This window comes from Bombina bombina, chromosome 4, assembly GCF_027579735.1.
Source record: "Bombina bombina isolate aBomBom1 chromosome 4, aBomBom1.pri, whole genome shotgun sequence".
Taxonomy (NCBI): Eukaryota; Metazoa; Chordata; class Amphibia; order Anura; family Bombinatoridae; genus Bombina; species Bombina bombina.
This window is the reverse complement of record NC_069502.1, coordinates 254,769,741-254,786,098: the sequence shown is the minus strand read 5'-3', so window position 1 is coordinate 254,786,098 and position 16,358 is coordinate 254,769,741. Positions and strand designations below refer to the sequence as shown.

The 16,358-nt window shown below is 39.8% G+C and overlaps 1 protein-coding gene across 1 annotated transcript in view; it reads right to left on the bottom strand.

The window, feature by feature from the left end:
* PASK (PAS domain containing serine/threonine kinase) overlaps positions 1–16,358 on the bottom strand; it is a 426,576-nt gene that overhangs the window by 344,581 nt on the left and 65,637 nt on the right. The window contains exon 8 of the mRNA XM_053709902.1: positions 3,051–3,177. Within this exon, the coding sequence (XP_053565877.1) occupies positions 3,051–3,177 (127 nt within the window). The remainder of the gene's footprint in view (positions 1–3,050; positions 3,178–16,358) is intronic.

Genomic DNA, 16,358 nt, shown 5'->3' with positions numbered 1-16,358 from the left:
AGATACGCATCCTTTAAATCCACCGTGGTCATGAATTGGCCTTCCTGGATGGAAGGAAGAATTGTTCGAATGGTTTCCATTTTGAACGATGGAACCTTGAGAAACTTGTTTAGGATCTTGAGATCTAAGATTGGTCTGAATGTTCCCTCTTTTTTGGGAACTACGAACAGATTGGAGTAGAACCCCATCCCTTGTTCTCCTAATGGAACAGGATGAATCACTCCCATTTTTAACAGGTCTTCTACACAATGTAAGAATGCCTGTTTTTTTATGTGGTCTGAAGACAATTGAGACCTGTGGAACCTCCCCCTTGGGGGAAGCCCCTTGAATTCCAGAAGATAACCTTGGGAGACTATTTCTAGTGCCCAAGGATCCAGAACATCTCTTGCCCAAGCCTGAGCGAAGAGAGAGAGTCTGCCCCCCACCAGATCCGGTCCCGGATCGGGGGCCAACATCTCATGCTGTCTTGGTAGCAGTGGCAGGTTTCTTGGCCTGCTTTCCTTTGTTCCAGCCTTGCATTGGCCTCCAGGCTGGCTTGGCTTGAGAAGTATTACCCTCTTGCTTAGAGGACGTAGCACTTGGGGCTGGTCCGTTTCTGCGAAAGGGACGAAAATTAGGTTTATTTTTGGCTTTGAAAGACCTATCCTGAGGAAGGGCGTGGCCCTTGCCCCCAGTGATATCAGAGATAATCTCTTTCAAGTCAGGGCCAAACAGCGTTTTCCCCTTGAAAGGAATGTTAAGCAATTTGTTCTTGGAAGACGCATCCGCTGACCAAGATTTTAGCCAAAGCGCTCTGCGCGCCACAATAGCAAAACCAGAATTTTTCGCCGCTAACCTAGCCAATTGCAAAGTGGCGTCTAGGGTGAAAGAATTAGCCAATTTGAGAGCATGAATTCTGTCCATAATCTCCTCATAAGAAGAAGAATTATTATTGAGCGCCTTTTCTAGTTCATCGAACCAGAAACACGCTGCTGTAGTGACAGGAACAATGCATGAAATTGGTTGTAGAAGGTAACCTTGCTGAACAAACATCTTTTTAAGCAAACCTTCTAATTTTTTATCCATAGGATCTTTGAAAGCACAACTATCTTCTATGGGTATAGTGGTGCGTTTGTTTAGAGTAGAAACCGCCCCCTCGACCTTGGGGACTGTCTGCCATAAGTCCTTTCTGGGGTCGACCATAGGAAACAATTTTTTAAATATGGGGGGAGGGACGAAAGGTATACCGGGCCTTTCCCATTCTTTATTTACAATGTCCGCCACCCGCTTGGGTATAGGAAAAGCTTCGGGGGGCCCCGGGACCTCTAGGAACTTGTCCATTTTACATAATTTCTATGGAATGACCAAATTCTCACAATCATCCAGAGTAGATAACACCTCCTTAAGCAGAGCGCGGAGATGTTCCAATTTAAATTTAAATGTAATCACATCAGGTTCAGCTTGTTGAGAAATTTTCCCTGAATCTGAAATTTCTCCCTCAGACAAAACCTCCCTGGCCCCCTCAGACTGGTGTAGGGGCACTTCAGAACCAATATCATCAGCGTCCTCATGCTCTTCAGTATTTTCTAAAACAGAGCAGTCGCGCTTTCGCTGATAAGTGGGCATTTTGGCTAAAATGTTTTTGATAGAATTATCCATTACAGCCGTTAATTGTTGCATAGTAAGGAGTATTGGCGCAGTAGATGTACTAGGGGCCTCCTGTGTGGGCAAGACTGGTGTTGACGAAGGAGGGGATGATGCAGTACCATGCTTACTCCCCTCACTTGAGGAATCATCTTGGGCATCATTTTCTCTAAATTTTGTGTCACATAAATCACATCTATTTAAATGAGAAGGAACCTTGGCTTCCCCACATACAGAACACAGTCTATCTGGTAGTTCAGACATGTTAAACAGGCATAAACTTGATAACAAAGTACAAAAAACGTTTTAAAATAAAACCGTTACTGTCACTTTAAATTTTAAACTGAACACACTTTATTACTGCAAATGTGAAAAAGTATGAAGGAATTGTTCAAAATTCACCAAAATTTCACCACAGTGTCTTAAAGCCTTAAGAGTATTGCACACCAAATTTGGAAACTTTAACCCTTAAAATAACGGAACCGGAGCCGTTTTTATATTTAACCCCTTTACAGTCCCTGGTATCTGCTTTGCTGAGACCCAACCAAGCCCAAAGGGGAATACGATACCAAATGACGCCTTCAGAAAGTCTTTTCTATGTATCAGAGCTCCTCACACATGCATCTGCATGTCATGCTTCCCAAAAACAAGTGCGCAATAGAGGCGCGAAAATGAGACTCTGCCTATGATTAGGGAAAGCCCCTAGAGAATAAGGTGTCCAATACAGTGCCTGACGGTTATTTTACATAGTTCCCAAGATTAAAATAATTCCTCAAGGCTATGGGGTATAAAATATGCTTATATATAAATCGTTTTAGCCCAGAAAATGTCTACAGTCTTAAAAGCCCTTGTGAAGCCCTTTTTTTCTTTATGTAATAAAAATGGCTTACCGGATCCCATAGGGAAAATGACAGCTTCCAGCATTACATCGTCTTGTTAGAAATGTGTCATACCTCAAGCAGCAAAAGTCTGCTCACTGTTTCCCCCAACTGAAGTTAATTCCTCTCAACAGTCCTGTGTGGAAACAGCCATCGATTTTAGTAACGGTTGCTAAAATCATTTTCCTCTTACAAACAGAAATCTTCATCTCTTTTCTGTTTCAGAGTAAATAGTACATACCAGCACTATTTTAAAATAACAAACTCTTGATTGAATAATAAAAACTACAGTTAAACACTAAAAAACTCTAAGCCATCTCCGTGGAGATGTTGCCTGTACAACGGCAAAGAGAATGACTGGGGAAGGCGGAGCCTAGGAGGGATCATGTGACCAGCTTTGCTGGGCTCTTTGCCATTTCCTGTTGGGGAGGAGAATATCCCACAAGTAAGGATGACGCCGTGGACCGGACACACCTATGTTGGAGAAAGTACAGATTTCTCATTTAATAGCTCAATAGCCAATTATATTAAGATAGGGTTGTCTCGCACCTTTATCATCACTGCTGGTCACGGCACATAACTCAAGTTTCACCTCTTCAGAGCTTAGCAGAGGAGATGGCTCATCCATGGCACTTTGCATGTAGTGGAAGAATCCAGGGATCAAGAAGGTAATACTCTGTCAGAGAAATGAGGCATGTCACAAAGTATGATAATATACATTCTAAAGTTAGTCTACCATTTAAAAGATAAACTAAACTATATTTAATTTTTAACACATATTGCAGCATTAGTTGAAAAATTGCTTTGTATCCATACATGGCTTTAAAATGCATGGAGCAATCTATACCTAAAATGTGTTTAACAGCCAACCATGATCATAATATATTAAATTTTTTGCCTATCCATTGTGCCAGTCATCCTAAACTATTTTTAGAGGCACTGTATGGCAGTTACTGTTACATGCTGATATAGATTTATATAAAAATAAAATGGTGTAATTTGTGATTTAAAAATGTTCCAAACCTAATAAACCTATAAATTACTGAAAGTGAATGTAAAGTCAACAGTATCACTTATCCTCATATTATCAAGGGCAATAAATAAGGTGGACTTTAATTCATAATTTTTTTTGTATTTTAATTCAAAATCCAAATATATACTTTTTTTACCTAATTTTCGGGGCCGCAATTCCTCCGCACGTCATTATGTCCCTCATTTTCTAATTGATTGACAATTATGTTGTCAAATTGGCTCCCCCACCCCGTGGCGTTCAACCCCTTTTGTGCAACGTCATGCTCTGCTTCTGCGCATACGTTTGCAAGTAATACAGCGATTCCGAAGCATAATGCTTCGTTTGGATTCGGGAATGCATGCGCAGATTGACACAAGGTTTTGCACGCATGCGCAAATTAAGGACTTCACGGGGACGCGCTTGTGTTGCTGCTTCTGCGCATGCATTTGAAAGTAATATAGTGATTCCAAAGCATAGTGCTTCGTTTGGATTCGGGAACACATGCGCAGATTAAGACACAAGGTTTTGCACGCATGCGCAAATTAAGGACTTTGCAGGGACACGCTTCAGAGGTACGTAATAGAGCGGGTGGGAATGCTCTATACGTCACAGTCTGCAAATCAAGGAAGTGCCAGATGGGAGGAATTGATCATCAAAACGGAGCTAAGTTTGTAGTTAAAAATATATTATTAAAAATTTAAAATTTTATTAAAAAAATATTGTGGTTTAAGTCAGCATGTGTTATGGAGGTATTAGGGACCTTCAATTGTTGGAAAATTTACATTCACTTGAAAGTATTAGCTTTAAGACGAATCTGTTCTGCTCTGCTATTAAAAACTGACTAGAAGTCCAATACTATAAGCAAGAGAATGACAAATATTAAAGTTAAAGTATTAAAACACTTCCTTAACCCCTTAATGACCACAGCACTTTTCCATTTTCTGTCCGTTTGGGACCAAGGCTATTTTTACATTTCTGCGGTGTTTGTGTTTAGCTGTAATTTTCCTCTTACTCATTTACTGTACCCACACATATTATATACCGTTTTTCTCGCCATTAAATGGACTTTCTAAAGATACCATTATTTTCATCATATCTTATAATTTACTATGAAAAAAATTATAAAATATGAGGAAAAAATTGAAAAAAAAACACACTTTTTATAACTATGACCCCCAAAATCTGTTACACATCTACAACCACCAAAAAACACCTGTGCTAAATAGTTTCTAAATTTTGTCCTGAGTTTAGAAATACCCAATGTTTACATGTTGTTTGCTTTTTTTGTAAGTTATAGGGCCATAAATACTTTGCTATTTCCAAACCATTATTTTTCAAAATTAGCGCTAGTTACATTAGAACACTAATATCTTTCAGGAATCTCTGAATATCCATTTTTTTAGTAGACATCCCAAAGTATTCATCTAGGCCCATTTTGGTATATTTCATGCCACCATTTCACCGCCAAATGCGATTAAATACAAAAAATCGTTCACTTTTTTACAAATTTTTTCACAAACTTTTGGTTTCTCACTGAAATTATTTACAAACAGCTTGTGCAATTATGGCTTAAATGGTTGTAAATTCTTCTTTGGGATCCCCTTTGTTCAGAAATAGCAGACATATATGGCTTTGGCGTTGCTTTTTAGTAATTAGAAGGCTGCTAAATGCCACTGCGCACTACACGTGTATTATGCCCAGCAGTGAAGGGGTTAATTATGGAGCATGTAGGGAGCTTTTAGGGATAATTTTAGCTGTAGTGTAGTAGACAACCCCAAGTATTGATCTAGGCCAATTTTGAGAAATTTCATGCCACCATTTCACCGCCAAATGCGATCAAATTAAAAAAAAAAAACGTTAAATTTTTCACAATTTTAGGTTTCTCACTGAAATCATTTACAAACAGCTTGTGCAATTATGGCACAAATGGTTGTAAATGCTTCTCTGGGATCCCCTTTGTTCAGAAATAGCAGACATATATGGCTTTGGCCTTGCTTTTTGGTAATTAGAATGCCGCCAAATGCTGCTGCATTTCACATGTGTATTATGGCTAGCAGTGAAGGGGTTAATTAGGTAGCTTGTAGGGAGCTTGCAGGGTTAATTTTAGCTTTAGTGTAGAGCTCAGCCTCCCACCTGAAACATGAGGCCCCCTGATCCCTCCCAAACAGCTCTCTTCCCTCCCCCACAATTGTCCCCGCCATCTTAAGTACTGGCAGAAACTCTGCCAGTACTAAAATAAAAGCTATAGTTGGGCTTTTTGTGTGTGTTTTTTTAGCATATTTACATATGCTGCTGTGTAGGATCCCCCCTTAGCTCCCAGCCTCACTGATCCCCCACCAAACAGCTCTCTAACCCTCCCCCTCTGCCTTAATGGTACGCCACACGTCCTCGGTCATTAACTGTATTTTTTTTGAGTACGTGTGGCGTACGTCCTTGGTCATTAAGGGGTTAAACAGTCTATCTGTATTAACACAAAGTCAGATTCATTGAGAAAAGGGCTTTAAAAATGACAGGCTGTGGGTCCTGCGTGGCTCTCCAGGATGTTTTGCATAACTAGAGCACAAACAATTTTGCTATTTAAATATATCTGAAAAAGTTGTAACACTATTGGGTTTGAGGTTAGATGAGTAAAATTTGCAACAAACATCTACACAAAGATGGACAGTCAGTATGATTCCAAATAATGTAAACCCCCTAATTAAAGAGTTGTTCAGACTGGCAATAGAAAAAATGAGTGAGGAAGTCTAGGGCTGTTTCAAGGGAGAGTAATGGGAATAGAAATAACATTTTATATTTCTGGCTTTATTAAAAAAAACATTTTTATAGCAATAATGATTGTTTAAACTGTGTGTTTAACCCATGCAAAGGAACTAAACATGTGGTTAAAGGGACAGTCTACTCTAGAATTGTTATCGTTTAAAAATATAGATATTCCCTGTATTACCCATTCCCCAGTTTTGCATACCCAACACTGTTATATTGATATACTTTTTACCTCTGTAATTACCTTGTATCTAAGCCTCTGCAGACTGCCCCCTTATTTCAGTTCTTTTGAGACATGCATTTTAGCCAACCAGTGCTGACTCATCAATAACTCCACTAGAGTGAGCACAGTGCTATCTATATGGCACACATTAATTAGCATCTAGCTGTGAAAAACTGTCAAAATAAGAGGTGGCTTTCAAGGGCATATGAGCCTACCTAGGTTTAGCTTTCAACAAACAATGCCAAGAGAACAAAGCAAATTTGATGATAAAAGTAAATTGGAAAGTTGTTTAAAATTGCATGCCCTATCTGAATCATGAAAGTTTAATTTTGACTAGACTGTCCCTTTAAAGGCACACTCAAGTCAACATTAAAAACTTTCATGATTCAGATAGAACATACAGTTTTAAACAAATTTCCAATTTACTTCCATTATCAAAATGTGCACATTTGTTTTATATTTACACTTTGAGTTGCCAGCTCCTACTGAGCATATGCAAGAATTCACAGAATATACGTATATGAATTTGTGATTGGCTGATGGCTGTCACATGATACAGGAGGAGTATAAATTGATATAAAACTTTGAAATTTGTGAGAAAAAATACATAACTCATTTAAAGCTCAGACTAAGCGCCATTGCATTGTCTGCTTATCATGCATTTGTTGATTAGGCAAATCTACTGTATTTACCGGACCTTTAAAGTCAGTTATGGATCAGCAATATACAGCTGAAAGCAAGCCTAACAGGGACAGCGATTGGTGGCTGCACACATATGTAGCCACTGATTGCCTCAGCAGCCATGTTTAGCTCCAGTGCAGTAGAGCATTTTCAGTCCAAAGCGGACTGTAATTATGTATTTAATACTTTTGCAGGGAGTAAACACATAGTTGCCAGAGAGAAATATGTCTGTAGTTATCTTTATTATTAAAAATCTAGTTTAACATTTTCTTTTTCATGACACGATGAGTCCATGGATCATCTTAATTAATATTGGGGATACCTCTTCTGCCCTGCAGGAGGCGGCAAAGAGCACCACAGCAAAGCTGTTAAATATCACCTCCCTTCCCTCCCAACCCAGTCATTCTCTTTGCCTACGTTAGTGCTAGGAAGTGGTAAAGTTAGGTGTTAGTTATGATTCTTCAATCAAGAGTTTATTATTTTTAAAGTGGTGCAAGATTGTGCTGCTTTGTCCTAGGGTGTAGCCGTAGTCCATATTAGTCTCTTCAGTAGAGCAGTGGTGGCTTTAGAGCAATGGGAACTTGTGGGACATAATTCTCACTGCGCCTCCCATGTTTTATGCTGCCTTAACTCCTAAATCTTGAGTGACATTACTCAGTCTTTTATTTCTCCACAGGTCGATGTGAGGGAGAGGACCTCTCATACCTAGTGAGCTGCCTTGCTGTCAGGCAGAAGTACAAGGTAAGTGCTACTTTATTATTTCTGGAGCTGCAGGACACTCAGAAAGAAGTGAGCACGTTATTACAAACCTAATAGACAACATTAAGAGCTCAGAACTAAAAAGGGGCACTTTATTGTTGGTGAGACACTGTAAACTCTCCTAGACTGGAGAGGACTTTTGACAGCCTTAATATGCAGGCACTGGGGTTGGGAGAGAAGCTTTTACAAATGGCTCTGGTGGTTTCTATTTGATAATCAAACCATTGTGAACCAGTATGGACCAAGAGACCTTACAAAATATCACTTGCTCCCTGTGTTTTGATGCCAATGTTGAACCACCAATCCCTTTCTGTTCCTCATGTATTGAGAGGACGTTAAATTATAGGGATAAAATCTTTTCTGAGCCAACTTTCTCTAAAGCGGATGTTGTCTAGGAGTCTAATGACGAGGTTCAATATATACCGCAGCTTTCTCCTCAAGTGTCCCAAATTTTACCGCCCTCACATGCAGTGCCCTGCGCTTCCTCTCTACCTCCCGCTGGAGTTACTTTAAGGGACATCGCTTCTCTCATGTCTTCTAAAATTTCAGATGCGTTGTCTGCTTTTCCAATGTTGCAGGGAAAGCGTAAGAGGAAAATCAGACATTCAGTAAGCAAGGTTTCGGACGCAGTTGTTGCTATTTCAGAGGCCCCCTCCCAGAAGCTTGAGGAGGAGGATACCGTAGTAGCATCTGAAGGTGAAATTTCATATTCTGACAGTGTAATTCCTCTTGCCGATACTGAAGTTGTATCCTTCAGGTTTAAACTAGAACACCTCCGTCTGTTGCTTAAGGAGGTTTTAGCTACATTGGACGACAGCGACTCCACGGTCGCTGTTATTTCTAAGAAATCCAGTAAGCTAAACAAGTATTTTGAGGTACCTTCCTCAATAGAGGTTTTTCCAGTACCAAACCGAGCTTCTGAGATCATTGCTAAGGAGTGGGAGAGACCGGGTATCCCTTTTTCTCCATCTCCTATATTTAAAAAGATGTTTCCTATAGCCGACTCGATTAAGGGGGTTTGGCAAACAGTCCCCAAGGTGGAAGGAGCGATTTCCACCCTAGCTAAGAGAACTACTATTCCCATAGAGGATAGTTGTGCTTTCAAGGATCCTATGGACAAAAAGTTAGAGGGGTTACTCAAAAAGATGTATGTACACCAGGGCTTACAATGGCAGCCAGCTGTGTGCATTGCTACCATATTGGTTTGATGCGTTGTCTGATGCTATTAGGACAGACACTCCCCTGGATGAGATCCAGGATAGGATAAAAGCTCTTAAATTGGCTAATTCCTTTATTATGGATGCTTCCCTTCAAGTTATCAAACTGGGAGCAAAGACTTCAGGTTTCTCTGTTCTAGCTTGCAGAGCCTTATGGTTAAAACCTTGGTCTGCGGATGTATCTTCTAAGTCCAAACTATTAGCGATTCCTTACAAGGGGGAAGACCTTGTTTGGACCTGGTTTGACGGAAATAATCTTTGATATTACGGGAGGTAAAAGTCTTCTTCTCCCTTAGTATAAGAGAAACAAACAGAAGGGACGACAGAGTAATTTTCTTTCCGTTCGAAACTTCAAAGGAAATTCTTCCTCTTCCGCCTCCAAACAGGAACAGAATAAACCTTCATGGAGACCCAATCAGTCTTGGAATAAAGGAAAACAATCCAAGAAGCCTGCATGAAGGGTCTGCCCCCGATCCGGGACCGGATCTTGTGGGGGACAGATTTTCCTTTTTCGCTCAAGCTTGGGTTCAAGATGTCCAGGATCCCTGGGCAGTAAACATCGTGTCCCAGGGATACAAACTAGAGTTCAAAGGTTTTCCTCCCAGAGGCAGGTTTCTGCTTTCAAGATTATCTGTAGACCAGACAAAAAGAGAGGCATTCTTACATTGTGTAAGAGACCTCTCCGACCTGGGAGTGATAGTTCCTGATCCGATACAGGAACAGGGTCTGGGTTTTTATTCCAATTGGTTTGTGGTTCCCAAAAAAGAGGGAACTTTCAGGCCAATTTTAGATCTCAAGAGTCTAAAAAAATTTCTCAGAGTACCGTCCTTCAAGATGGAAACTATTCATTCCATTCTCCCTTTGATCCAAGAGGGTTAATTTATGACAACAGTGGATTTAAAGGACGTGTATCTGCATGTTCCCATTCACAGGGATCATCACAAGTTCCTAAGGTTTGATTTTCTAGACAAACACTTTCAATTCATGGCTCTTCCCTTCGGTTTTGCAAAAGTTCCTAGAATTTTCTCAAAAGTTCTGTGATCGCTGTTGGTGGTGCTTCGGTAATGGTGCATTGCAGTGGCGCCCTATCTGGACGATATCCTGGTCCAGGCGCAATCCTTACAACAAGCAAGATCCCACACGGAAATGTTGTTATCCTCCCTGCGATCTCACAGATGGAAGGTAAATTTGGAAGAGAGTTCCTTAGTCCCAAATACAAGGGTAACATTCTTGGGAACCATAATAGATTCCCTATCTATGAAGATTTTTCTGACAAAAGTCAGAAAATCAAAGATTTTCGATACTTGTTTAGCCCTTTATTCCACTCCTCGGCCTTCAGTGGCTCAGTGCATGGAGGTAATCGGGCTGATGGTAGCGGCAATGGACATCATCCCGTTTGCTCGGTTCCATCTCAGACCTCTGCAGTTATCCATGCTCAGGCAATGGAACTGAGATTATGTCGATTTGTCTCCTCTAATACTTCTGGAGCAGGAGACAAGGGATTCTCTTCAATGGTGGTCGTCTCGGGATTATCTCTCCCAGGGAATTGCTTTCACAGACCATCTTTGGTGATTGTGACAACAGACACCAGCCTTCTAGGTTGGGGAGCAGTCTGGGGCTCCCTAAAGGCTCAGGGAGTTTGACTCAGTCAGACTCTGCTCTTTCTATAAACATTCTGGAATTGAGAGCGATCTTCAATGCTCTTCTGGCCTGGCCCCAGTTAGCCTCGGTCCAGTTTATCAGGTTCCAGTCGGACAACATAACTTCAGTGGCTTACATCAATAATCAGGGAGGAACGATTAGTTCCTTAGCGATGACATAGGTAACCAAGATAATCCAGTGGGCGGAAACCAACTCTTGCTGTCTGTCGGCGATCCACATCCCAGGGGTGGACAACTCGGAGGCGGACTTCCTGAGCAGGCAGACCTTTCATCCTGGGGAGTGGGCACTCCATCCGGAAGTGTTTTCCAGCCCGATTCTCAAATGGGGTCAACCGGAATTGGATCTCATGGCATCTCGACAGAATGCCAAGCTTTCGAGGTAAGTGTCGAGGTCCAGGGACCCTCAGGCGGTACTGATAGACGCCCTGGCGGTACCTTGGACCTTCAGTCTAGCATACCTATTTCCTCCGTTTGCTCTTCTTCCTCGGGTTATTGCTCGAGTCAAGCAGGAGAGGGCCTCGGTGATCCTCATTGCACCGGCTTGGCCTTGCAGGATTTGGTATGCAGATCAGGTGGACATGTCATCTCTGACACCTTGGCGACTTCCGTTGAGGAAGGACCTTCTAATTCAAGGGCCCTTCCTTCACCCAAATCTAGTTTCTCTGAAGCTGACTGCTTGGAGATTGAACGCTTAATTTTATCCAAGCGGGGCTTTTCAGAATCGGTCATAGAGACCATGATTCAGGCTCGAAAACCTGTAACTAGAAAAATTTACCGTAATATCTCTATTGGTGTGAATCCAAGGGCTACTCATGGAGTAGAGTTAGGATTCCTAGGATTTTGTCTTTTCTCCAAGAGGGTTTGGAGAAAGGATTATCAACAAGTTCCCTAAAGGGTCAAATTTCTGCCTTATCTATTTTGTTATATAAACGTCTGGCAGATGTTCCAAATGTGCAATCTTTTTGTCAGGCCTTGGTCAGGATCCGGCCTGTGTTCAAGCCAGTTACTCCTCCATAGAGTATTAATTTGGTTCTCAAAGTTCTTCAAGAGGCTCCGTTTGAGCCTATGCATTCCTTAGATATTAGATATTAAGTTGTTATCTTGGAAAGTTTTATTTCTTGTTGCTATTTCTTCTGCTCGTAGGAGTGTCGGAGCTCTCGGCGTTGCAGTATGAGTCCCCTCACCTTATTTTTCATTCTGATAAGGTAGTTTTACCTACTAAATTAGGATTTCTTCCTAAAGTTGTTTCTGATCGGAACATTAATCAGGAGATTGTTGTTCCTTCCTTGTGCCCTAATCCTACTTTTCAGAAAAAAACGGCTTCTGCACAATTTGGACGTGGTTCGTGCGTTAAAATTTTACCTGCAGGCGACTAAGGATTTTCGTCAGTCTTCTGCTTTGTTTGTAGTTTTCTCAGGAAAACGTAAGGGACAGAAAGCTACGGCTACTTCTCTTTCTTTTTGGCTGAAGAGTATAATACGTTTTGCATATGAGACTGCTGGACAGCAGCCTCCAGAGAGAGTTACGGCTCATTCCATGAGGGCGGATGCTTTCTCATGGGCATTCAAAAATGAAGCTTCTGTGGAACAGATTTGCAAGGCTGCAACTTGGTCCTCTCTTCATACTTTTTCCAAATTCTACAAATTTGACACTTTTGCCTCGGCTGAGGCCGCTTTTGGAAGAAAGGTTCTTCAAGCAGTGGTGCCTTCCATTTAGGTTCCCTGTCTTGTCCCTCCCGTATCATCTGTGTACTCTAGCTTGGGTATTGATTCCCAATAGTAATTAAGATGATCCGTGGACTCATTGTGTCATTAAAAAAAAAAATTATGCTTACCTGATAAATGTATTTCTTTTTTGACACGATGAGTCCATGGCCCACCCTGTTTTTAAAAGACAGGTTATTGGTTATTATAAACTTCAGACACCTCTGCACCTAGTTACTTCCTTTCTCTCCTTGACTTCGGTCGAATGACTGGGTTGGGAGGGAAGGGAGATGATATTTAACAGCTTTGCTGTGGTGCTCTTTGCCGCCAACTGCAGGGCAGAAGAGGTATCCCCAGTAGTAAGTAAGATGATCCATGGACTCATCGTGTTAAAAAAAGAAGTAAGTTTATCAGGTAAGCATAAATTTTCTTTTTCTTAATGATAAATCAATATAATAATAATAGTTGAAATTATAATAAACAGGGCAAATCAATTATAGTTGGGAGATTTTGCCTTTATCCTGTGCTAATAAAGAATATGATGCCATAAATCAACATTTATCAGTTTTTTTTAGTTTTTTTTATTATTATTAATGAAAGGAACTTTTTTAGATTTTAATATTTGTATAAAAAGCAATAGCATTGTTTCATAACATCACAACAAATATATTCTGATAGTTACAAACAAAAGAAAAGTAAAATGGCTGGCACTCTTCCACAAAATCTATATCTGCATAAACATCTGTACTGTAATATATAAGCTATAGTTTTTGTCTTCTTTTCACCTTTCTCACCTAACCTTGAAGAGAAAAAAAAAAAAAAAAAAAAAAAAAGGGTGGGTGGGAACAACCCTGTATGTGAGGTCGGGTCAGGTGGTTCCTAAAAGGTACTACTACCTATAGTGTTGGAGCCAACAGTTCCTCAAACCATAACTATGTCTGCAATCCGATTAGGATTTCCTAACATTTTTTATCTATATAAGTTATCCACAAGTCCTAGACTTTAAAGTATTACTCACTTCCATAAGTTTCAGCTATATGATAAAGGCCTTTGTTTACCCATTTGGTTTGTATGACAGGCTCTATAGCAAAGGGGTATGTAACTAAAGGAGTAGCTCCCACCATTTCGGATAATAAGGAATATTTGTGGATTACTGAATCCCATAAGGTTAAAAAGTGCATAATAGCTACATAGGATTTTAAAACCTGTGGTCTACGAGTCCTAAAGGACCATAGGATATTAAGTCTGGCACCCCCAGTCCTCCTCCACCTCTATGTTTCAGCAATGTTTGCCAATTAATTCTTGGTTTTTAACAGTTCAAGATGAATGTTAGTATATTTTTCTACATGATATTTAAAATCATTTTAATTTAAATCAGAACTGAATAAATAAAGAAGCATTGGAAGGATAGACATTTTGGATACTACAATATTTCCATAGAAAGATAGATTATATTTAGACCATTTTTGGACATTTCTTGTTTTAAATATGTAAACATCAATTTACAATTAAAGTTATACAGGGAAGTAATGTCAGGAGGAATATGTACCCCTAAATATTTGATAGCCCTTTTAGCCCAGTGGAAATTAAAATTCAATTCCAATCAAATTCCAAAAAAAAAATCTAGTTTGGTTTGGGAGAGCTATTGCTAATGCTTCAAGTTTATCAATATTTAATTTGTAGCTGGCCAATAGTCCAAATTTAGATAGTATGGAATAGATCAAAAGGTAAGAAAACATTAGCTTTGATACCATTAAGATAAAATTGTCAGCAAACAATGCTATTTTATGATCAGTTTACTGGACTCTAACGCCTGTCATATCCTAATTGTTTCTTGCGGCTGCTGCTAATAATGCAGTACATAGGGCAAATATAAGAGGGGACAGTGGGCATCCTTGTCAAGTATCTAATATTTTACTGCACATACCTCATCTGCAGAGAACCCTGCATGCTATTCCCTTTCTGAAGTTACCCCACTCCTCAGAATGTGCGAGAACAGCCAGTGGATCTTAGTTACTTCTGCTAAGATCATAGAAAACGCAGGCAGATTCTTCTTCTAAATACTGCCTGAGAGAAAAAACAGCACACTCCGGTGCCATTTAAAATAACAAACTTTTGATTGAAGAAATAATTAAGTATAAAAACTCCACACTCCTCTCACACCTTCCTACTATGTTGAGAGTTGCAAGAGAATGACTGGATATGGGACAAATTGAAGAAAAGTTTGTATATGAGAATACTTTGTTCAAACTCTATGGAGCAGCCTGGTGGCGCTTCATAGATGACGTGTTTGGCGTGTGGTGGGGTGACATTGGATCCCTTTTATCCTTTGTTGAACAACTTAATAACTCTGTTAATGGGGTTAAGTATACCCTATCACATAGTGAGGAAAAAATTGTTTTTCTAGATACTGTTGTATATAGGAACACTGATGGTCTATTAAATGTAGATCTACATAAGAAACCCACTGACAGAAACACCCTATTGTCATTTGATAGCTATCACCCAGATAGACTGAAAAATTCATTACCTCGTAGCCAAATGTTAAGGGTTAAAAGGATAGTAACTGACAAAACATTGGTAGAGCTGAGGTTAAATGAAATGGCTACAAGATTCAAGGAAAGGGGTTATCCAGCCCCTTTAGTTAACACAGAAAAAGAGAGAATTTTAAAAGAAGAAGTAACCTTTAATAAGAATAGAAAGGATAAAAATCAGCGTATGGTATGTGTTACACAATTCAACCCTTACAGCAAGGAGATTTCTAGAATTGTTAATAAGCATTGGAATGTCCTTAAAAATTGTAATCCTGAAATTGCAGCATTTAAAGAAATCCCCATGATGGCATATAAAAGAGTGCCTAACTTAAAGGATAGGTTAGTGAGGAGTGATATAGGATCCAGTAAAGCCCAAAAGCAAACATATATCACTTCTAAATACACAGGCACATTCCCATGTTTAGGGTGTGCCAGTTGTAATGCTGTCATTAAAGGTAAAGAATTTCTTCATCCATTAACAGGGAAAAAGTTTAAAATTAAGGAACATTATACATGTGACTCATCCTTCGTAATTTATCTCATTAAGTGCCCATGCTCGAAGATCTATTTGGGGGAGACGACCAGAAAAGTAAGAGATAGGATGAGTCAGCACAGATCCAATATACGCTGCAAGGATATGAATGCTCCTGTTGCTTGTCATTTTATAGAAGCAGGCCATAGTATTAGCCAGCTCAGATGGCAAGTCATTGATGGTATAGGAAGACTCCAAAGAGGAGGAAACAGGGAACAGGTATTAAAGCAAAAGGAATCCTTTTGGATTCATAGGTTAAATTCAATGGTTCCCCTAGGTTTAAATAGGGAACTTGATTTTTCTGTGTTCCTGTAAATTGTGGCATCTGTTCTATGTAAGTATTGTTTTTAATACAATCAATGGGTTAAGTGCACTCAGTTTTGTCTTTATAAAAGTTAAAAGCATCAAAATAAATAGTTGTAATTAATAAAATGTAATGATTTTCATTCTCCACTAGGTGATGCTATAATACAAGTAATGCTTAAATGTCATTAAAGGGTTAATGTGTTTCCCTATAAAGCATGTGCACACACCTGTTGTATCTATGCATTATTAAGGGAATGGATCCCGAAACGTTGCATGTTTTAATGTTTGTACCAGAATAAACCTCTTTTCATTTATTTGGTGCTGTGGACACTCTTTTTGTTGGGATATGACGTGGAGGGGAGGAGCTATATAGCAGCTCTGCTTTGGGTGATCCTCTTGCAACTTCCTGTTGGGAAGGGAATATATCCCATAAGTAATGGATGATCCGTGGACTGAATACACTTAA